The sequence below is a fragment of the Anomaloglossus baeobatrachus genome, chromosome 2 (genome assembly GCF_048569485.1).
Source record: "Anomaloglossus baeobatrachus isolate aAnoBae1 chromosome 2, aAnoBae1.hap1, whole genome shotgun sequence".
Lineage (NCBI taxonomy): Eukaryota > Metazoa > Chordata > Amphibia > Anura > Aromobatidae > Anomaloglossus > Anomaloglossus baeobatrachus.
Window position 1 is genome coordinate 725,219,996 of NC_134354.1, and position 24,708 is coordinate 725,244,703.

The window sequence follows — 24,708 nt, forward strand, 5'->3', positions numbered from 1 at the left end:
AATGGCTGAGAGATCGCCATCTCAATGGCTGAGAGATCGCCATCTCAATGGCTGAGAGATCGCCATCTCAATGGCTGAGAGATCGCCATCTCAATGGCTGAGAGATCGCCATCTCAATGGCTGAGAGATCGCCATCTCAATGGCTGAGAGATCGCCATCTCAATGGCGGAGAGATCGCCATCTCAATGGCGGAGAGATCGCCATCTCAATGGCGGAGAGATCGCCATCTCAATGGCGGAGAGATCGCCATCTCAATGGCGGAGAGATCGCCATCTCAATGGCGGAGAGATCGCCATCTCAATGGCGGAGAGATCGCCATCTCAATGGCGGAGAGATCGCCATCAATGTATGATTATTGGGGTCTTCACCTGTTCTCAGGGCCTCTTTATCGCTTTTTCATGTGCAGTTCAGTATATATGATACTGGCGAGTATTGGCCATTCAGTTGGAAGTCCCAAGACTAGCCTCGCCTGTCTGTATGGCGCTGGAAGACCTGTGATCATGGTGGTCCTGGCAGGTCGTCCATCTTCTGAGAAGTTTGAGAAGACCTGGGAATACTTTGCTCTGCAGAAGGTCGCACCGTGCGGAGTATTGATGGGAATCTCTGGATTCCAGAAACGATACGTATGTCCACACATGGAAAAAATGCTATGGATTTTCCACCCATTATTGTGGACCATAACTCTTCATTGTTTTGGTGGTTTTCATTGGTGGAGGAAGGTTGAACAAGATGGACCTAGGTCTTTTTTCAACCTATGTAACCATGTTTTACAATGGCATCAATGAAGATACAATTTTAATAAATCTCAGCAGAACAATACCCGCATGTAGATTGATATGGGGTGCGGATTTTAGAACTGCTGCTTGTCATTTCAGTCCTCAAAATCCCCATATAATAATATACACCAATTTTTTGACGGAATTTGCCGCAAATTTTTATTGACCTATGTCCAAATTTTACTGTATGTGAAGATCTAAAATGACTGTAGAGAAAAGCCCTCCTCTGATGTGGCCGGTAGCCATCGCTCCCGATTCCTCCATACGCGGGTGGGCGAGCGCTCCTCTGGTCTCCGTGAGCCGGTTGCAGATATCTCTGGCAGCTTATCTCTTGGAGATCCAAAGGATCGACAGTCTTGAGTTGGACGTGCTAGATCCTTTGTCCTCCAATGGATGGCGTCGGGGGCACCTATATACAATATCGTCCGGTTTGGTGACGTTATTCTAATTTGTAAAGGGGCCCTTAAGGGCACATCACCACAGATAGATGTTTTCTCTAATTTGTACCTTGATGGAGCCCCACGGGTTGTGCTCAGTTATTAGTGCCAGGAGGACTTTGATAAAGCTGCTTGGAAATATGTAAAGTCTGGAAACCTACATTGACCGTAAAAGTGTTACTAGCCTGATCCTTAGATGGCCCCTCCATAGAATTTCCATATTAATATATACACATTATCCTGTGTACTGGGTGTATGGGTGGCACAGCCCGTACCGGTGGAGGGCAGAGACAGAGCCAGCCGGAGGAGGGCACGGACTAGTATAGACTTGTGCATTGTTCTAGTGTAGTAATTATTCCAAACATCTCCGTGGGTGTTTGCTAAACAGCTTCATTTCTTACTGTTTACACCCAAACAGTGATCTGAGGTTACAGGTAAATCCGGGAGATGGAGAAGACTTTGCTTTTGTTCTCTAGTTAAAGGAGAAGCGCCCAATATTACAGTATAGCTTATGTAGGAATCTAACAAATACATATTTGCTTATATACAGATTATACATGTTTGCTATGAACTACGTACTTGGATTATCTCTTAATCCCACGCGCTGTGATCTCACAAGGCACAATTGATGAGATCAGGTAGTTCGGTCCCTGCGTATAGTCACTCTCCAGATCTTAGCGATGATCTTCATAGTCTTATTTGCCTTACGCTTTTCTGGCAACTCTCAGATACTATTTCCTGTATTGCTGTGGGTTGTACATGTTTTGGATGTTTCTGTGCTGGTGCGTGCTGCAGTGTAAAGTAGAAGGGAAAATTACACACATTTCAGGTACCTTAGATGTCAAGGGTTAATCTCTGATGCAGAATGTGGACCGATGTTTAATATTTTGTTTCACTTTTTACCATCAGTATTTTATCATTGAGTTTGGGGGAGTATAGTCTTTTAGCTTTAATTTGAGGATATTCACATCCTAATTAGAGTAAGGGTTTAGGAATTACAGCTCTTTGCTTTTTGGTCCTTTGGAAAAAAAAAAAGACCACTACATATTAGTCATTTATCTCTAAAGCTCTTCATTGGGCTGCATGGTTTATTCCCTCATTAATCCATCATCAATCAAGCATGTAAAGGGTCTGGAGCTGATTCCAGGTGTGGCATTTGCATCTGAAAGCTGTTGCAGTGAACCCACAACATGTGGTCAAAGGATCTCTCGATGGAAGAGAAACAGATCATTATTAGGCTGGAAAAAAAGAATAAAGATATTTGTAGTTTCTGTTTTTTCCTCCTTCTACCAAGATCCATAGCTTTTGTATTTTCCTGACAATACAGCCGTTTGAGGGAGTTTTTGTAGGAGGAGTTGTACTTTTGAATGACACCATTCAATCTGCCACAATGTACTGAAAAACGGGGGAAGAAGTTCCAAATGCGGTGCAATTCCACAATGGTTTCTTGTGTGTGTGTGTGTGTGTGTGTGTGTGTGTGTTTCTGCTTGTTTCTTTTTTTTCTTAAAAAATTATCACAAAGATTGGCACTGTCCAAATATTTCTGGACATAGCCTAAGGCCTCGTTCATATGTTATGTGCCCACAGGACTCTGTACCCGCAGATTGTGCCGCGGAAAACCTGTGGATATATCGGGATTTTCTAGATAAATCTGCAGGTTTCAGCAAGTACAGACACTCCCCATGTTATCCTATGGGGCATGGGGAGTTCTGTGTCCATTCTGCGGTATGTGCGGCTGTGGAATATGCTGCGGATGTCCCGCAGCCGCACATAACTGCATGTCAATTATTCCTGCGGAAATCCCGCCTTTCCATTATGGAGATGGAGGCCGGGACTTCCACAGGTAAGGCTAGGTTCACACTTCCGTTGTTTTGCGTCAGTCACAATCCGTCGCCTTGAGGAATTACGGTATCCTGCAAAATATTTTGCAGGAATCCTGTTTTTCCCCTTAGACTTCTATTAGTGATTGGATTGCAACTGATGATGCTGCGTTGCATCCGCTGCTCGTCAGTCGTTTTTTAACTGACCGCCGGGCGGGAGCAACGTAGCCTGTAACGTTTTTTGAGCAGCGCGATCCGTAGGATTTTGCTGAGCATGCGCTCTCTGGCTCCCTGCCCCCGTAACCAGGATACACATCGGCGCTTTAGTTAGTTACCCAATATTTACACTGGTTACGGGTGCAGGGAGCCCGCGCTAAGCTGGTATCCAAGATAAATATCGGGTAACCAAGCAAAAAGTGCTTTGCTTATATCCGATATTTACCCTGGATACAGTGTGCAAGGAGGCCGACACTTCACCACTGGGCTCCGCCCCCTCCCGCACTCCGCATGTGTACACACACACACTCACACACACACACACACACACACACACACACACACTCAAACACACACACACACACACCTTGTCCCCAGCCCTGCAGTCCCCGCGGCACTTAAGTCCTCAGCTCCACGGCTCCGCCGCCTCGCGCTCCGCCCCCTATCGCACTCCACATGTACACATGCATAAAACACAAAACACACAAAAACCTGAGCTGAAACAATGTTCAGTAAACATGCAACATTAAGCATGTGAATTGCAGCCTTAAGACTAGAAAAAACCAAGGAGAAAAATTGTATGAAAAATACCCTGAATATAAATAAATAAATTGCAAGTGCTTAATAACAGGGTACTTAGTGTATACATTTTTGCAAAAAGGTAAAAAGCTGTCTCACCTCGTCACGGTGTACCCATCTGAGACAGTCCCTAACCTACTGAAGTTAAAAACATTATCAATACCTGACTTGTGTCATGTCAGAACTCCAATATGGATGGTGGCAAGTGGTTAGCTGTGTCCCAGATAAAATACACAGCAAAGTGAGACGCAATCAGCTGTTCAGTCTCAGTACTAGGAGGGCTGCGCCCCCAACTTGCAACCAAGCAAGAAAACATACAAAAAACACAAAAACCTGAGCTGAAACAATGTTGTAAACATGCAACATTAAGCATGTGAATTGCAGCCTTAAGACTAGAAAAAACCAAGGAGAAAAATTGTATGAAAAATACCCTGAATATAAATAAATAAATTGCAAGTGCTTAATAACAGGGTACTTAGTGTATACATTTTTGCAAAAAGGTAAAAAGCTCCCGCACTCCGCATGTGTACACACACACACTCACACACACACACACACACACTCACACACACACTCACACACACACACACCTTGTCCCCAGCCCTGCAGTCCCCGCGGCACTTAAGTCCTCAGCTCCACGGCTCCGCCGCCTCGCGCTCCGCCCCCTATCGCACTCCACATGTACACATGCATGTAGACACACACACACACTCACCTGTCCCCAGCTATGCAGACCGCGGCACTGACGTCCTCAGCTCCGCCCCCCGAACTCCGCCCCCAGCACACAACAAAGTCCAACAATGAAATTCTTTCTTTGTCATCCGTTGTACAACGCATCAGTCACATGCGTCAAGTAACGCATGTGACTGATGCAAAACAACGGAAATGTGAACCTAGCCTAAGTCTCATGAATGTCCGCAGGTTTACCGCAGATATTTCACTGGAATCCCGCAGGAATGGATAGGTGTGGATTCCGGGGATCAGCTGCGGGAAACCTGTGGATATATCCGCGGGTACATTGTCCCGTGGGCACATAGCCTTAGGATTTCCAGCAGACGGAGCAGCTGAGCGGCGTCCTAATATAACAGCCAGCCTAGCACTGAGGGGAAATGACAGTCTGGTAAAACATCACTCAGAAGTATTGGCATATTGAAGGAGTTTTCCTAATATTGCAAGTTATCTCCTTTCCGAAAGGGACGGGCCCAGACCCCTGAGAGCTCCTTTCCGAAAGGGACGGGCCCAGACCCCTGAGAGCTGACACCCCCAGCCATCAGAAAGTTATCCCCTATTCTATTTGCAGCTGAGTTCCAATTCTGTACTGAATTGGGTTCCTTCCCCCTCTGGCAGCTGTCATTATATCCTCTGCTATGCTACCATATAATACAGAAACTTGGCTCAGTTGCTGACAAGCAGAGCAGAAAGTGCTGCACAATCCTCGGCTTTGGAGGGAGCGCCTGAGCGTGTGTTTCCACCAGGTGGCGCCATAACTGTCATGAATCGAGGGGTGAGGAGCCACCACCGCCTCCTTGTTCTTGCACAGGTGCCACTTCATCTGTGTCTACTACCCCTTTAAGCGGAGACTGTCCGGCCATCTTCCAGAGGACGTCTTTTTGTTATGCATCGCTTTGCTATTAGACGTATTTCAGTTAATGTTTTGTTTTTCTGGCTCACGCTGAGATGAAATCTCCCCCCCCCCCCCCCGTACCCTCGCTGCCGGCCGTTTCTGCAGAGCCGCGTTCTCCATTCCAGGGCTGACGTCGCCTTTACCACCTGCCTCTGATTTTTGCTTCTACTTTTCCCGATCCTTTGTAAATCCCTTCCCTCCTCCTCTTATCATTTGTCCTTGGCTGTTTTTGTATTGTTCATAGTAACCGGCTGCCATTGGCTCGCTGATGTCACCGATCTGATCATGTACGAAACAAGAAACGTCTCCAGATCTGAGCCGCATCCATAATAGTGTCATGTTCTGCGGGATTTACTCCTCCAGGGTCGGCCGCTCGCTCCACGGCCGGCAGGGCATTGATTCTGGGAGCCACACGTGGCACATAAAGCAGCGCTCGGCTGTGAGGTCATTCATCGATCTTGTATTTTTCCTTCACTTTTGTTCTTTTTTTTGTGTTAAATTTAACTAGTGCACCAATAAATGTATTTAGGAACCCTCTAATATTCCTCCTGGCACAATATCCTGGCTCAACCAGCAACCACAGAAAGGCCAGATATCCGGATCAGCCCATCTCACAAGTTTTGGATTTAATACAAGTAAAAAATCAATTTGAGGTCACTTTTATTAATAATCTGTGCTATGTTATCCCTCTGTTATTCCTCCTGGAAATGCATAAATACAGTGTATAGTTGGATATTACTATTCTCATCAGTGGTGGGTCTCCCACATAGGTCAGCACCATTAAATCAGTGCGGACACAATTTATTCATAGATTTCCAGGAGGAATAATTGAGGAACTGCACCGTGAAGAGATGCTGCAGAATTGTGGAGGTGATGGGCCTTTTAACCCAATGTTTGTCACGTCGTGTAGAGGAGGATATAGGCACACGAGCGGCCCTGTGTTGGTGCGTTGGCCTCTCCGCTCATCTCCCAGGGCACAGGATAACCCCTTGTGGGGGCCAACAGGGGTCTTTTTAACTAGTATTTCTTCCCTTTTATTACATGTTTGAGGTTTCCACATTGTATCATTTTGTCCTACTATGGCCGATATGATGGGCCCGAGGGGGTTGTCTCACGGCCTTCTCAGAAACCGAAAAACTAAGAAAAATGCTATTCAGTAGAAATGTGTCTCCAGCTGCTGTATCTCCGGTGTTGATCATGATGTCTTCTGCTCTTGACTGTTTTTCAGACTGGGAAGAGGAGCAGGTCAGCAGTCCGTGCATTCTCCGACTCATTTATCAAGGACGTTTTCTCCACGGCAATGTGACTTTAGGAGGTACGGGGAAACATTTTACATTGAAGCCTCATTAAAAGTTACTTTCCCAAGTCTTACTGTCCACTGTGCACATTTCTTTTACTGCATTTTCAGAAAATATGATCAGTTGTTTGCTTTTATTAAATATTGTGGCTTTATTTTCTTTAATGCATTTATCATTGGGTTTAATTAAACATTTTGCACTGTTGTCCTATTATAGTCTCTGTGTGGCACTGACTAATGCTTCTTGCAAAATGAGTGAACTGAGAATCGGTCAGTGAGCTCGTCCTGATGGGATAGCTTATGTCTTATTTTGCTGCTTTTGAACTGATTTATGACCACAAGTCCAACTCTTCTATAATCTGGTTATAAATCAGCACAGAGGAGCTCAGAAGGAGGAGGATATGCGTCATAAACTCCCATCAGAATGAGCTAAGTGGCCAATCATAATATGACCAATCATAAGCAAGAGGCGTCATGCAGGGGGTGAAAATAAACACCCCCCCCCTGGAAATGGTCAGAACTAACTTTCTATATGGAAACACACAGCCCTGCTCTACCCCTGTGATCACACTGACCTTACTGTCAGCTTCTCCTGGGGTTACAAGAAAAGGAGGGGCGTAGAGCAGAGCTGTGTGTCATTACAAACAACTCTGCAGCTCTCCTCTCACTGCACTATCCGTATTGGGGGAGTGGAGTAGAGCAGTGATTACAGCGCAGTGAGATGAGAGCAGCAGAGGTATATGTAATGAGACACAGTCCTGCTCTCCTCCCGAGGTCACACTGATCTTACTGTCAGCATCTACAGCAATTACAAGCAGGCGAGTGAAGCAGAGTTGTGCGTCATTACAAACAACTCTGCAGCTCTCCTATCACAGCACTATTAGTATTTGGGGTGGGGAGTACAGTAGAGATTACAGCGCAGTGAGATGAGAGCTGCAGTGGTGTATGTAATGACACACAGCCCTGCTCTTCTCTGGAAATCGCACCAGGATTACAAGCAGAGGAATGAAGTGGAGCAGGGCTACACATAACAAACAATTATGCAGCTCTCCTCTCACAGCACTATCAATATTTGGGGAGTAGAGCAATGATGACCGCATAGTGAGCGGAAAGCAGAAGAGGTGTATGTAATGACGTGCAGCCCTGCTCACCTTAGAGGTCACACTCCAATTAGAAGCAGAGGGGAGTGGAGCAGAGCTGTGCATTACGAACAGCACTGTGAAAGGAAAGTTGCAGAATTATTAGTGTGGGAACAGGGCAGTGATGACAGGGCAGTTATGAGCGCTGCAGAGGTGTATGTAATGACACGCAACCCTGCTCTCCTCCCGAGGCCGCACTGCTCTTACTGTCAGCATCTACTGTGATTACAAGCTGAGGAGGGGAGTAGATCATTACCAACACTTCTGCAGCCCTCCTATCACAATGCTATAATGGGAGCAGGGGAGTAGAGTAATGATCACAGGACAGTGAGAGGTGTTTGTAATGGCACACAGTTCTGCTTTACTTCCACTATTGCTAGAATCATAAACTTTACAAGCTAATATCTCTGCAAATAAGATGAGAAATTAAGAAACAAAAGGTCTTATTCAGCCTTGCAATCATTATTCCATGATGGCTGCAGCATAACATTCTCATACTGGTGAAAGGTCCATTTACAGAAACTTAGAAGCGGTCTAGCGGCCATATAGATATGGCAATCCTAGTACCCGGGAGTTGCCTGGGATAGTAACTGTCTGTCTCTCTCCCAGTCTCGGTCTGTGTGTCGCTGGCTGTCTGTCTCGTGACCCCGTCTGTCTCCCCACCGACATCCTATTACCTCACACATAAGCTTCTTTATACTAATGTCTTTTGTTCCTCTAGCAACCAATCACAGCTGCTATTAAAACCAGTAGTTCCAGGCTACATTTCCTTAAATGGAGGCATATTTTTTGGAGAGTAACTGTAAAGCGCGGGGTTAAATTTTCCTGTCAAAACAGTCTGAAGTTCCCTGGGTCACATGGGGCGTCTGTGCAAAATTTTGTGATTGTACATGCGATTGCGGATTCCTTTAGTAGACACACACACCACACCACACCACACACACACGAGTGCATACATACATACATACATACACACACTGAGCTTTATATGAATATATATACCGTATTTCTCGCTTTATAAGACGCACTTTTGTGCCCCCAAACGTTGGGGGAAAGTAGGGGGTGTATCTTATAAGCCGAATATACGGGGGGGGGGGGGGGGGGGAGAGTGTATATGTATGTGTGTGTGTGTATATGTATATATATGTATGTATATGTGTATATATGTATATGTATATGTATGTGTGTATATATATATATATATATATATATATATATATATATATATATATATATATATATATATATATATATATATATATATATATATATATATATATATATATATATATATATATATATATATATATTATATATATGTATATATATTATAATATATTATAATGTGTGTGTGTGTATATGTATATATATATATATATATATATATATATATATATATATATATATACATATATATATACATATATATACATACATATTATATATATATGTATGTGTATGTATATGTGTATGTATGTATGTGTGTATATATATATATATTAGAATATATATATATATATATATATATATATATATATATATATATATATATATATATATATATATATATATATATATTATAATATATTATAATATATACACTGCAGGGTCCAGGGGAGGTGGGAGCAGGTGAACGCTGCGTGCTGCAGCGTTAGATCTCCTGCTCCCGCTCATATAATATGCACAGCCGCTGTCCATCTCCGGTGGTGCTAAAATCGCACCGCAGTGACGGGCTGGGGGAGCGGTGCATATTATTTGTCCCTGCGCCGCCCTGTGTTAGATATGGCCCCCATGCTGCTGCTCATTCTAAAATATAAAAGCTTTACTTACCCCCTCCAGCGTTTCTCCCCGTGTCCCTGCTTCCACTGTGATCAGGCACGCAGAGATCTCATTCTGCTGTGCCGATCACATGACCGGCACTAGAACCAGGAAGTGGAGGAACAGAAGCACGGAGGGAGACAGGAGGGAGATCAGCGCTGGAGGAGGTAAGGAAAGAGGGTTTTATTTTACTATGGGCAGCAGCCTGGGGGCGATATCGAACACAGGGGAACTTGTGCGATCTATATAGGGGCCATGGGCAGCACTATGGGGGCAATATCTAACACGGGGACTTGTGCGATCTATATAGGGGCCATGGGCAGCACTATGGGGGGATATCTAACACGGGGACTTGTGCGATCTATATAGGGGCCATGGGCAGCACTATGGGGGGATATCTAACACGGGGACTTGTGCGATCTATATAGGGGCCATGGGCAGCACTATGGGGGGCGATATATAACACAGGGGGACTTGTGCGATCTATATAGGAGCCATGGGCAGCACTATGGGGGGATATCTAACACGGGGACTTGTGCAATCTATATAGTGGCCATGGGCAGCACTATGGGGGCGATATCTAACACAGGGGGACTTGTGCGATCTATAGGGGCCATGGGCAGCACAGGGGAACGTGTACCATCACAAGGGGGCTATATTCAATATAAGGGGGCCATATCCAGATTAAGGGGGGCTAATTTTAGGATGGGGGGCTATGAGGGACATATACCCTATATGATTTGTTAGAGGGACACTGGCATTATAAGATTGACCCCATTTAACATTAAAAAAAAAAAAATTCTCTTTTCCTTCACCAAATTTGGGGATGCGTCTTATAATCAGGTGCGTCTTATAAAGCGAAAAATACGGTAATATATTGTATATATGGGTATATAATATATAAAGCTGAGTGTATGCGTGTGTGTATGTATGTCCGATAAAGGAATCCGCAGCGTCGCATTTACAATCACACAATTTTGCACAGACGCCTCATGTGACCCAGGGAACATCATAGACTGTTTTGATGGAAAAATGGAACCCCCGCGCTTTACAGTTACTCTCCAAAATCCTGCCTTCATTAAACTGAATGGAGGTGGGAGCTACTGGCTATTAATAGCAACTGTCAGTGGTTGCTATAGGAACAAAATAAACTTAGTGTAAGAAGCTTATGTGTGAGGTAATAGGCTGTCGGTGGGGAGACAGAGAGACAGAAAAAGACAGACAGACTGACTGAGAAAGGAGAGACGGACAGACACACACATAGAGACAGACACAGAGATGGAGACAGGAGGACTGATAAAAATATAGACAGCGATAGAAACAGAGAGACAGACACTGACAGAGAGAGACTGGGAGAGAGACACAGAGACAGTTACTATATATTTTGGAAGGCTTCAGACCCAGCATGTAGGTCTACATTTACGTCTACGTGTAATGTCTTTTTTGCATTGTCTGAAACATATAGTAGAAATACATTGTGCGTTGTATGCACTGATGGATCCATCCATCTCACAACATTCCCACAAATCTGCTCCTAGGTTCTCACAGTGCAATGCCGCCATCTTGTGGCCACAGTTCTAATAGCAATAAATGAGATATTACAGCCATGAGGACACCAATATGTAAATTTATCTACTGTAACATTACATTTAAGTATTACAAATATAGAAATTAGGGACCAGTATTAATTAAAATCAATTTGGAAAAAAATCTGACAAATACTACAAGTACCATTGTTAGAGCGATTCTCCACTGAAGACAAATGATCACCATCAGTGGGATCCGAACTAATAGGCAGAATTGGGAATATTTCTTTTTGTTATAAATTGGCGCGGCAGGTCAGATACATGACCACGGCATCTTCCAATCTCATTGGGGCCTGGTGCAGCATTCGGCAGCCCCATAGAGAATGGATGGAGCGAGGGTCGGGCTCGTGCGCTGCTGCTTCAGTCTAATAAGGGTAAAGCTCCTCGTCCTGCAGAGCCAGCACTCGGACCTCGCTGATCCATAGCTTCCCGCCTGTTGATAGGTGATTTGCATTCACCAGCCTTGTTTTATACAATATTTGCTTATCAGCAGTCGATCAGTCTTTGCTGCATTTTCCAAAACATATTTTTTATGGAATAAAGTATGTAACTGATTTTTACAGAAATCTTGTTCATGAAATACCAGATAAATGCTAATATCTCCCGGTTGCCCTGGCCTATGGGTAAAGTCTTGCCTGCGGCTGATGCTCCTGTCTCCGCATGATCAGTGATGCTTTCTCCATTACACGGGCCTCTAACACATGGTTTCTTTTCTTTGCTCCATACAGCATTAAAACTTCCACTTGGCAAGACAACAGTGATGCACTTGGTTGCCAGAGAGACATTGCCAGAGCCAAATTCTCAAGGTACGTGGTTTTACAGGGCGGCAATGACGCCATTCTTGGATCACCGTTTGTCAGCTTTGGTTTTTCTGCTATGTCAGCATAAAGCCATTTACCCACCACTACATTAGACTGGGATTACCATTGTGCTGGGCTGTATCCAGTGATGTAACCTGAAGCTTATGACCCCAAGGCAAAACGCTCTACCGGGACCCCCAATTATTGCAAGTGTTTAATAGCTGTGGTCTTTTCATATAGGCCAAAGGGACATTTGGGGACTCCAAGGCTCGGGTATGAGTAGAACCCCTGCACCTATTGTGGTTACACCCCGGTCTGTATCATATACACTTATATATTTGGTTTTCACTACCTTGGACAGAATAATAAATCCTTCCTACAGTGAGTGCGTGATATGGATGCCTTTCCTCCATTTTTCTGTAAATGATGCATGCTGTAATTCCCCCCTATAAATGATGTCAAGTAACACTGCCTCCCTCTCATGTGGCGGAGTGCTGTCCTGTAAATACGGGGCACAGGGGCAGAGTATTAAGGGTGTAGATGTCACCGGAGGTTGAGGGTTCTGGTACGGATTTTACATTGGGGCCCTTGAACCTCAAGTTCTGCCTCTTGGTGATCACAACATGCGGCTAACACACCGGACCTTCAGTTCCCCTTGTCAGAGGAGCTAATAATTGGGGTACGAGTATTCATAGGACTCTCATTCATGACTGTCAACCCATTTAAACAGGTCAACAAGCAACCAGTGAACGGGTAAACTGCTCGTCCTCAGCAACACAACACCCCGTGTATCCAAGTGATGCGCTGTCCATATTGTGATATTGTGTGCACACAGAACAATGATATTAACAATTGTTCTGTGCACATAAAATTCTGGTTTGTTTGTCTAATCATTAAAATACCACCATAGACTTGTATTTAGCCAGTTTTTAGTTTATTGGTTCGGCCAGTCTGAAGGGCACATTAGTCTCTGAGCAGAGGAATCTCAGATGCCAAAACTATTAGATGTTGTTGTTTTTTTTTTTTTGTTTTTTTTTTAAGGCGTCTTCTAATTGTCCTGGTTTGAAGGACTCGCCCTATAACACCGTCCTTTTAGCCGGCTGAATAGTAAACCCCGGCAATTACTCCTCTTGGCCCATTTGCGCTGGTGGCCATTATGTACTGTGTTTCCTTGGCATACCGCAGCTGCGGCACAATCTTTAGATCTGCTCTGCAGCGACGTGGGCTCCAGGTTTGCATTATAGGCTCGGATTACAATATTTTTCTTCATTATCTCCAGGTATGTAATAAGAACTGAAGCCTGTAGATGGTCAGATTGTAAATGAGAGCAATAATTCCCGGCACGGCTCTCCGCTGACGGGACAATGACTTCACTATAGCAGTACACTGGGCTATTGTCAGGATATCTGGCGTATCACATGCCTGGAGCGAGGATCGCCCCAACAAAGGCCGGATCACATCTCAGAATGCAGGAGGGGAGCCAGAGGGGAATTCAGGCTTTATTATAAAAGGACGTGAGCATAAGCCCGGCCGGCTCACCATGGAAGGACGGTTGTCACATGCCGGTCTAGGCGTGAACCAGCATCTGTGCCCTGCAAGTGGCTGCTCAGTGCTGGGAAATGTTGGAAGTCTACATGGCCGGGTTCACATGAGGCAAATCTGGGAGCGTTAAAAGGTTGTTCAGCCAGAGAGAAAACTACGTGAATATTGTAGCAGAAGCTATATAACTTCTCAATGTAGTTCATTTAGGCCAATTGCCCCAACCATTGAGTGTCTGCCCCGGTGTAGGGTTCATCAGCTTCACTTCTGGTGGTCTGGGACACAAGAGTTTCCTTTAGGCACGAGACCAAAAGCAACGCTGCTTATGAAGGAGCCTGGCTATTTACTAAACACAATGGCTATGCCAGCCCTTTTCTCTGTATTTGATTGGTCAAGCCTTCACTAATTAATTGAGCAGCCAGCCAGGCCCCTTCATATTCAGCACTGATGACATGCCAACACAGCCTCCTCTGTATCACAGGACTAGAAGTACCGCAGCCGGGACCGGAGCAGGAACCTAAGGATGGGCACATCTGGCATAATGAATAGACCACCTGCTGTTTAGAGCTCGTTTGAGGGTATAAGTATTTATTAGTAGTGATGCGTGAGCACTACTGCACTCGGGTGCTCGGTACTCGTAATTAGTGATGAGCGGGCACTACCATGTTTGGGTGCTTGGTACTCGTAACTAGTGATGAGTGAGTATTTCCATACTCAGGTACTCGTAGCAAGTGATGAGCGGGCACTACCATGTTCAGTACTCATAACTAGTGATAAGTGAGCACTACCATGGTCGGGTACTCAGTTCTTGTAACTGGTGATGGTACTGAGCACCCAAGCATGGTAGTGCTCATTCAACACTAGTTACGAGTACAGAGCACCCGAGCATGGTCATACTCCTAAAATGATTCCCAATTGTACCTGCTGCTGGGAGGAGGATTGAGCTGTTGGATTTCAACATGCCTGATCCTTTAGTTCTTAGGGAAGATAAGTGTCCCACCCGAATTGTCTTCAGCCGCTTACTCCACTCTCTTTTCATTGAAAGCTCATGCACCTTATGTCCACGTAGGGAAGATTGGTGAAAAAGGTGCCTGCTGCAGAGCGTTCTACTTACCGCTGTCTGTGGTGTATGGGAACGTGTAGAGATGAGCAGATTGGGTCGTTCCATTACAGCTCCATTTTCAGCTGCTGTCAAGATTTCTGAGGTCTGCTGAGAAAAACCACATGGGGTTTATAGGACAAGGAAGCAAAAGGCCTCAATGGAGATCAGAGGGGATCAGTCTCGGAGTAGATACAGAATGAGACCAAGATCAGATGAGGGAGATCATGGCCTGAAACCTCAGAAGTGCATGGCTTGTATTAGTGATTGAGTGGAAAGGTCGGTGTCTGGCTACATTCAGCCTCTGCTGACGTTATGTTGGTGCTGACGCTGCACCAAGACTCTTCTCCTAGGACGTTTGGGAACTCCGAGCACTACGAGGGGTTACGAGGTTTCACAGTGTTTGTGCCACCAACCAAGCCGTGTCTGGGATAGATAATCCAACATCCATACGGGGGCTTATTGATGTAAAGGGGTGATCAGCCTTGTAGTGAGGCCACCAGCCCAGCCATATGCCTCATTTCGTTATCTCAGACATTTAATGTGTCTTATATTGGCTGACCTTCCAATTCAAGATCCCTTAGGAGTCCTGTGAGTGCCTATTTGATGTGCACTCGTCCTCACAGCTCTATAGCCCCCCTCTGCCGGCTGCGATGATCTCCATTCCCATCGTTGCGCCCCCCGCCCGGCTCGCAGTCTTCTATCCATGCAGCACATGAGCCTCATTTTCTGCTTCATTATCTCTCGCTTATTTGATGATTCCTAATATTTAATATTCATTTTTCTTTCACATTCCAGACTGATCAGTAACTTGACATTTCCCCAGCATTAAGTTGCCGGCGTGATTCCCTGCCAGGAACGTCTAATTTACTTGCTGAACTTTAGCAAGGCATTTTGCTGAAAGGGCAGCCCCTTCACGGAGCCATGACAGAACTCTCCTGGTCAGAATAAACTGTCACTATCGCCGCCGGTGTCTCCGGCTTTTAGAGAGCTCTTGTTATATTATTTTCTGGACCCCCAGAGACGCTGACAGTTGACGGGGGGAGACCTTATTCCTGGGAGCATTACAGTATTGTTCTGCTTGGTACAGGCAGCAGTTCACTAATATACATCTGATATGAGATGGTGGCTCCGGAGCAGAGAAGCCTCCGAGAAAGTAGATACCCGGCTTCTGTGTAGACACCAGATTCATTTTGACATTTGGCTCTTTTGCTCTGCAGAAGGAAGGTGGCCATTAACAGCCATGACCAAGTGAACCTGTATTTCACACTGACATTATTATCCTTAACCGTTTATGCCCACCTGTTTGTGTCATATTAACCGGATACGTCACAAAATGCATATTAGATAAAGCCCAACAATGGGACTCCATCTATCTCAAGCATGGGGTCTTGGCACACGCTGCTGTCCATGGGAGCATGGTCTTATTTCTCATTCACTTATGATGGAATTTTGGCCACCCCCACTGAAAGTAATGCCCAGTTCCTGTGACAGATACAGGTATCGTTTGGTGGAATCCACATCCACTAGGGGTGGTCAGGCACTGCTTTCATCCAAATCAGGAGGTGAGCGGCACTGCTGACAGTGCACATGGGCCAATGCAGCATCTTCCCCCACAACATCTTGCGTGCATCCTGGCAGCTATGTGCCAATACAATGGCATCTACACTGTTCACCTCCTGTTGTAAAAATCATTTAAACTCAAATGTTTGTATGCCGTGGCACGTTCACACCATGTAATGCCCCAAAAAATGAGATTAGAGACACTCTCCTCCAATACTGATGACTTGTGAAGCCTCCAGCAATCTTTCCACTTAACCTGTGGATAGAAGATAAATGTAAGTTGCAGGTAAACTCTTTTTATATGAAACCTGTCTGTGAAAAAAAGATATTTACCTGTAGCCGTAGTGGTCTTCAGTTTTCAATGTGGAGGTGTCAAATTTCAACTGTGGCTGCAGGGAGAAAATTGTTATATTCTCCATGCAGCCACTCATCTCTAGTCATCGGGGTGGTACAGAGAGCTGTCAGTGCTAACTACCTAATGAGTGCACTTTATTCACATGCATTCTGCTCAAGCGGTATGTGTATGTGCAAAGCAGGCTGTCAGCCAAGGAATAGGTGTGATTACAGCATTCATTGTGCAGGTGAGCCCTGACTGTTCACAACTCCCTGCTCTGCCCCATTGACTGAACACAATTGGCTACAGAGAGGATATAACTTCATTTTCTCCCTGCAGCCACACTTCCAATTAGACACCTGCACATGTTTTAAAATGGTAAAGCGAATAAATACTGGCGCTCAGTATAATAATAATTATATAGACTACAAGGAATGTGATGGTTAAAATATCATATGGTAAAATAAGGCTGCCAATGGTAGTTCCCAGGTTCCACGTAGAGACCTGCCACACTTAAAGATAAAAGGATTAATTATACTACCACACTGCCCTATAGTGTATACACGCAACCCCCAGAGGGTAAACAGTTTGATTATTTAGCATTTATTGGAGATTACAGATCCTCCATTTCTCAATGTATTAATAAAGCACAGTAACAAAAAACTGCTGATCAACCACTAATAATAAATAGGGGTAAATTGAGGTAGGACACAAATTGCCCAAGCAAATAGATGTACTATAGGCTCCCCTTGAAAACAGAATCCAACTGATGAGAGCACATGCAGCGCTGTTAATAAAATGTCCGCTGGTGTATCACAGTGATCATTAATGTGCCCAAATCCAGAGCCATGTGAGATAAATAAGGAGAAAGGATAAATGCCCCCTTTTAGTGCAGAGTTTAGAACAATATTTGTTGCTAATCCAATTGCTCTGCTTGGGAGTCCGTATTATGGACACTGTTTTATGTCCAGCCCGCATCAAAAAATAAGCTGCAGAATTGACATTTTATGGGAAATAGTTATTTTCAGACCTTTCAGGAGAGATGACTGGTCTGAAGTAAATTATAATTTGGCTGCCTGCTTCCACCACTAGAGGGAGCTACAGAGAATACTGCATACAGATTTCCTATTCAGTTCATGAAGAATTGCGGGTTTTTTTTTTCCTCCTGCCGTGAATTTTTTTGTATTGAACGGTTATTTCCTTCTTCTTCTTCATAGATATTGTCGGATGGTGCATGCATATACAAGCACTTTTGTAACTTGTTGTTTATTTAAAACTTTCAGCTCTTCCTTAGCTATTAAGACTTTTTGTTTCCAACTTGTTGCTTAGGAGACCGACCACTGTTGTAATCTAGTTTGTAAGCACCATATAGAAGCTGGCTTGGATAAGGAGGATACCGTGCGTTACAGCAGTCCTCGCCAGGTTTATGATACCCTGTTTCCCCGAAAATAAGCCCTAAGAGGATTATGGGGGCTTTTTGGAGTATGCTCAAAAAATAAGCCCTAGTTGTGGTTCCATGAGGAAGTGTCCAAGAAACGAAAAAAGTTTAAAGAATACAGCATACACCCCCTCCCAAAAAAAAAGCACTGCACTCATCACACCCCAAACAATTACAGTTGGCAAGTGCCGATGGTGGATGGGCTCTCATTCAGAGATCTGCGTCGCTTTCAGGTCCCACACGTTCCAGCTTCATTACACTGGCGCTCTCACAAACCGATCAGGTACCAGTATCACTAAACGTGAGTGATACTGCTTCCAATCACCAGGGGGAGCCAACTGCAGTAGAATGCACTGGGACCGGACAGCAGTGTAGATTTTATATGTGAGAGCCCATTCACTTGCCAACTCTCATTGTTTGGGGTCTAGGAAGTGCGATTATTATTTTTTGGGGGTGGGATCTGCTCTCTTTTGGGGTTAAACTTAACAGTACGTAAAGAATGGTAAATTTAAGCAGGTAATTTACACCTTTGCAAATATGGTCTGTACCTGCCACTATAGGACTGGTCCTGCACCATGAGAATAGCAGATCAGATAAGAGAATGTGAGTCTGACCCAGTAATAGGATGAACACAAAATGTTGATTTTCCAGATTGTGATGATGTTTATATTTGAATAAATGTGGATTGTTTGAGAAAATGTAAGACATACCCAGTGCATCTTTAGGAGCAAAAAATAATATAAGACCCTGTCTCATTTACTGGGAAACATGGTAGTAATTACAATATATAAGAATAAGGCTGCACATCAAACTTAGATAATGGTATAATGCCTCAAGCATATGGAAAAATATTGGAATATACAATGAAAAATGCTACTTGCTAATTTGAACATGTGAATAATGAATTGCATACCTGCTATGAATATTAGGAAAAAGGAGATATTTAGCAATCGCATTGATCAATGTAACTGAGCCCCAAAACCTCGTCAAGGTATATCTCTATATTGGGGTCCCTAGCTCTGTGACCCTAACTGTGTGTCATCTCATTGCAATTAAAAACTGCTATGGGTGGAGAGGGGTAACTAAGGACTTTCTTATATAGGAGATGGAAAAAACATGGCCGAAAGGGGCGGAGCTGTGTTCACATTCAGAAAAAAAAAACTACATATAACTGAATAGGATAACTGAAGTGAGCACTAATATATATATATATGAGTGCAAGCCAAAAATACATACTATATATAAGAATAAGGCTGCACATCAAACTTAGATAATGGTATAATGCCTCAAGCATATGGAAAAATATTGGAATATACAATGAAAAATGCTACTTGCTAATTTGAACATGTGAATAATGAATTGCATACCTGCTATGAATATTAGGAAAAAGGAGATATTTAGCAATCGCATTGATCAATGTAACTGAGCCCCAAAACCTCGTCAAGGTATATCTCTATATTGGGGTCCCTAGCTCTGTGACCCTAACTGTGTGTCATCTCATTGCAATTAAAAACTGCTATGGGTGGAGAGGGGTAACTAAGGACTTTCTTATATAGGAGATGGAAAAAACATGGCCGAAAGGGGCGGAGCTGTGTTCACATTCAGAAAAAAAAAAAACTACATATAACTGAATAGGATAACTGAAGTGAGCACTAATATATATATATGAGTGCAAGCCAAAAATACATACTATATATAAGAATAAGGCTGCACATCAAACTTAGATAATGGTATAATGCCTCAAGCATATGGAAAAATATTGGAATATACAATGAAAAATGCTACTTGCTAATTTGAACATGTGAATAATGAATTGCATACCTGCTATGAATATTAGGAAAAAGGAGATATTTAGCAATCGCATTGATCAATGTAACTGAGCCCCAAAACCTCGTCAAGGTATATCTCTATATTGGGGTCCCTAGCTCTGTGACCCTAACTGTGTGTCATCTCATTGCAATTAAAAACTGCTATGGGTGGAGAGGGGTAACTAAGGACTTTCTTATATAGGAGATGGAAAAAACATGGCCGAAAGGGGCGGAGCTGTGTTCACATTCAGAAAAAAAAAAAAATACATTAGTGCTCACTTCAGTTATCCTATTCAGTTATATGTAGTTTTTTTTTTGTTTTTTTTTCTGAATGTGAACACAGCTCCGCCCCTTTCGGCCATGTTTTTTCCATCTCCTATATAAGAAAGTCCTTAGTTACCCCTCTCCACCCATAGCAGTTTTTAATTGCAATGAGATGACACACAGTTAGGGTCACAGAGCTAGGGACCCCAATATAGAGATATACCTTGACGAGGTTTTGGGGCTCAGTTACATTGATCAATGCGATTGCTAAATATCTCCTTTTTCCTAATATTGATAGCAGGTATGCAATTCATTATTCACATGTTCAAATTAGCAAGTAGCATTTTTCATTGTATATTCCAATATTTTTCCATATGCTTGAGGCATTATACCATTATCTAAGTTTGATGTGCAGCCTTATTCTTATATATAGTATGTATTTTTGGCTTGCACTCATATATATATATTAGTGCTCACTTCAGTTATCCTATTCAGTTATATGTAGTTTTTTTTTTTCTGAATGTGAACACAGCTCCGACCCTTTCGGCCATGTTTTTTCCATAGACTGTGCAGGGGCCGTGCGCACGTGGCGTTTAAGAGCGCAGCGCTTCGGCTACTGCCGAAGCGCTGCGCAAAAAGAAGTGACATGTCACTTCTTTCCTGCGCTTTGCCGGCAGCTCCTGCTCTGTCTATGGCAGGAGCTGCAGGCAGAGCGCATGGAATCGGCGCTCACTACGGACATTTCTGCAGCGATCTAAAGCGCACATGTGCTCTTCAGATCGCTGCAGAAATTTCTGCAGGGCTTGTACGCAACGTGCGCACATAGCCTAACAGCAGTGGTCGGTCTCCACGGCAATGAGTCAAAAAGAGAAGTGTCAATATCTCAAGAGGGGCTGAAAGCCGTAAACTGCAGAATAGCTTATATTTACAAGCTGTATCCAGCAAGTAGCCCAGAGGTAAGTGCCCTGTCTTCAGATACAGAGGGCTGGCTTTGAGTCCCTATAGTGGACAGAGGACTATCCAGCAGTACCCATCTATAAGGGTTAGGGGTTAAGGATTGGATTTGATGTTATAATTGATTGTTTAGATCAGATCCTCACAGATTCTTATTTTTACTTTTCAGGTCAAAGAAACCGCGAGAAGACTGGAGAGAGCAATTGCTGTGTAATTCTGTAAATGTGTCTGCGCCGTGTGATGTAATATAGTCCTTGTCTATCATGCTGCTGGAATAGAGGAGACCCATTGCTTCAGAGAACCGTAGATCAACACCCTGTCATACTCTCCACCCAAGTGATATATTACATGAACACTCATAGATGTCTCTTCATTGCAAGAGACCGAGGACATTCTCATACTGATCTTAAGTTTATTTTTGTTTATCTTGCAGAGTAACTTTGTAGTATGTTATAGTATATCCATTTTTAACGCATTCAGTCTCCAGGGGTATAACAAAAAAAAACAAATCAAAAAGTCAATACGTTCTCTTCTACAACAATACTCATCGTTGCTGCAGCATATACTACAGATCACCGATTCCAGGCTGTCTGACATCTCCAATAGATAGCTGTAGCCATACTTGATACAACCATCGACAAGACGAGTTCTACACTGGAAATCAAGACGTGGAATATGACCGGAACCGGAAGCGACAGCCTGCCTTCCGAGGGAGAAACGACCATTTCTATGGGAGGATCAAAGCTAAATGTGCCTGTAATCTAAAAGCACTCTGCAGAGGGCGCCGGAGAGTCATTGGTAATGTACTTATTGGTGCACTCTTATCTCAAGCATACCGTTGCATGCATGCTCATCCCAAGCATACGAGAGGAGTGCCTTTCCTAGCCTTAATATGGGAGGGTTAATTTTCCTGTAGTCCATCCGCCTTTCTTCTTCTTATCGTGCAGAGATATTAGCAGACGTCATTTTATTAACCAACTTTTTGTGTTTTTAATATCAAAAACGTTGATGTTTTCAGTGAAGAAAAGACTAAATACTCATCCGTAACCCGCTATCCGATCTCCACGCTTAACCGGTAAGCGCCGCGCACTCTTTTTGGAAGACAACAGATCTCAACCATAGTATTAGTTTTTTCATTCTTATTTTTTTTTTTTTTCCTGGTTTCTTTACGTACCATGCATTTATACTTAGTGCTTGCGAGGATATTAAGATTCCAAACCGGAGGAAAAAAAAAAGTCGCCATTTTGTCATTTCATACGGATAATTTACAACATGCTATAATGGATTTTGCAAAGCACTAAAAGCATGAAGCTATATTTCATTTAATGAAAAAAAATAATAAAAAAAAATACTGTAAAGATATATAAACATTTTTTTATATTTTTCCACTAGGGAGAAAAGTCTTCCTGGTTGAAATTACAAATACGTGTAGGATATATTTAATTAAAAAAAAAAAATAATAATAAATATAAAATGCATTATTATAGACTCTAACAATAGATTGGCATAGTGTCATAGAACAATCTAACTATACATCGCTTTTGCCTTTTTGGAACCCATCAAGTCGCAGGTTGACCCATCGTTCTGTATACAGATTTCTCCACGTAATCATTTTTTTTGTCCCCCGTCCCCTCCCCAAACAGTCGGCATCATTTTGCTCATTCTATTATTCTCTATTGACCCGATGCTTTCTACGCATTCGGTCCTAAAATTGTTCATTCTGACTTCAATTTGTAAAGAGCAGTTAAAAATAACAAAAAAAAACAAAACGATAACACTTGTATATAGCACTAATATTTTTTTTTTTCCTTCCTGCAACCTGTACTGATATATATAGATTATTCTGTAACTAAATAAAATAATATTGTAGTGCATTTTCGTTGGTCGTCTGGTGGTTCTGATCGGGACTGTAATTGCTTTGAAATTTTTTGATAAAAACTGGAAAAAAAAATAAAATTGAAATCAATGCAATTTTTTTTTTTGTTTCTGCAAATTAATCCCACTGATTACTTTTGTAATCCCATTGATAGTGAATTGTATGAGATTTTCCTGTATAGCTATATAATAAAGTAAATTGTCACAATGTTGTGACGTCTGCCTTTGAGTTTGGGGGGGGGGGGGTGGGTGAAAACGTGCGTGTTGTATTGCGGGAATGATAAAATTGGAAACATTGGGCCGATTTTTAATGAGTTTAATGTGGCGATTAATGCACAATATATACACAAACACACAATTATTTGAAAAGCTTTTTATCTTTTTGTTATGAAAGTCATTAAAGGGGTTGTCCAGGCTTGAGGCTGTAGTCTGTAATCACTGTGACTGCAAACTTATGAATCCTCACATCGTGCACTCTGCACGCTGTCAGGATTCTCCAGTGGGCAATCATGTGACCAAAGTATGTGATTTGCATACTTCCAGGCACATTACAACTAAACATGTTCGGCCTCACTCAATTCACTTGTATCTCATGTATACAAATCGAATACTTGTGGTCACTGGAGAATCCTGACAGTGTGCACACTGTGAGTATTCACAAGACTTCAGTCACACAAAGTGATTGCAGACTCGAATCCCAGACTTGGGGACAAACAACCTCTTTAACCCTGGGGGGTGGGGTGGAGAAAGTGATCCCTAGACCTCTATTGCATGGATCCTATTGGACCAATTTGACTACTGAAACTAAACTTAGGCTATGTGCCCACGCTGCGGATTTACCGCGGATTTTGCCGCGGATTTACCGCGGATTTTCCGAAAATCTGCAGCAGCGGCACTTCCAAGCCATTTCAATGGCATTTTGGAAATGCTGTGTCCATGCTGCGGATTTTTCCGCGGCGGATTTGCCGCGGATTTTGATCCGGAAAAATCTGCAGCATGTCAATTATTGTTGCGGATTTTGGTGCAGATTTTGGGTATAGAATGGGGAAAAAAAAAAATCCGCATCAAAATCCGCGGCAAATTCGCGGTAAATCCGCGGCAAAAATAAGGTGCGGATTTGCCGCGAAAGTCGCGGATTTTCATGCAGAAAAATCCGCAGGTACATTCTACCGTGGACACATAGCCTTACAGCTTTATAGGTCCTTGTATAAAAATACCTGTCTTGTAATCCGATGTAGACCAAAAGACTGATGGCACTCCCAAATTTGCAGTTTGAACAGGTGCATAACTGAACAGGACATAATGACGAAAAGACAGCTGCACTCTAATGCTAAAGCATGGAAACCATGCATGTCAGTATATAGACATGCATTATTGCTAAAAAAAAATCTAAGAGCAAATTGTGATATTTAACATACAAAAATGGACATTTCTATAGCCGCGTCAAGACAATCTCATATTTGGAATCTACACTGAACTGAAGCTTCTCGGTTAAAAACCTCAAAGTGTATGGGCGAGTAGGAACCTGCTATAAAGAATACAATTACCTGTGGCTAATGGGGGAGGGGTGCACAGTCAGAAGGCATGACCCAATAATCTAGACAAAAAGACAGACTGCAAATTTTGCCGTGCAGTCAGATCAGGTACATAACTGAACATGACATACAATGACAAAAAAGACAGTTGCACTCTAAAATGCTAAAGCCTGCAAACCATGAATGTATAGGGTTTTTTTTAACCCT

At 43.2% G+C, this 24,708-nt stretch overlaps 1 protein-coding gene across 1 annotated transcript; it reads left to right on the top strand.

The window, feature by feature from the left end:
• Positions 1 to 500: 500 nt before the first annotated feature.
• On the top strand, positions 501 to 23,174 carry UBL3 (ubiquitin like 3). The gene is made up of 5 exons (XM_075333943.1): positions 501 to 623; positions 6,223 to 6,322; positions 6,681 to 6,767; positions 12,021 to 12,098; positions 21,261 to 23,174. Exons 1-5 carry the CDS (start codon positions 501 to 503, stop codon positions 21,311 to 21,313), a joined length of 441 nt encoding a protein of 146 aa, XP_075190058.1. The 3' UTR covers positions 21,314 to 23,174.
• Positions 23,175 to 24,708: the final 1,534 nt, after the last annotated feature.

Coding starts and splice junctions, on each gene's coding strand:
- UBL3 (XM_075333943.1), top strand. CDS start 501: ATGGTGGTCCTGGCAGGTCGTCCATCTTCTGAGAAGTTTGAGAAGACC. Junction 624..6,222: donor CTGGATTCCAGAAACGATAC/GTATGTCCACAC, acceptor TCTCCCACATAG/GTCAGCACCATTAAATCAGT. Junction 6,768..12,020: donor CGGCAATGTGACTTTAGGAG/GTACGGGGAAAC, acceptor TGCTCCATACAG/CATTAAAACTTCCACTTGGC.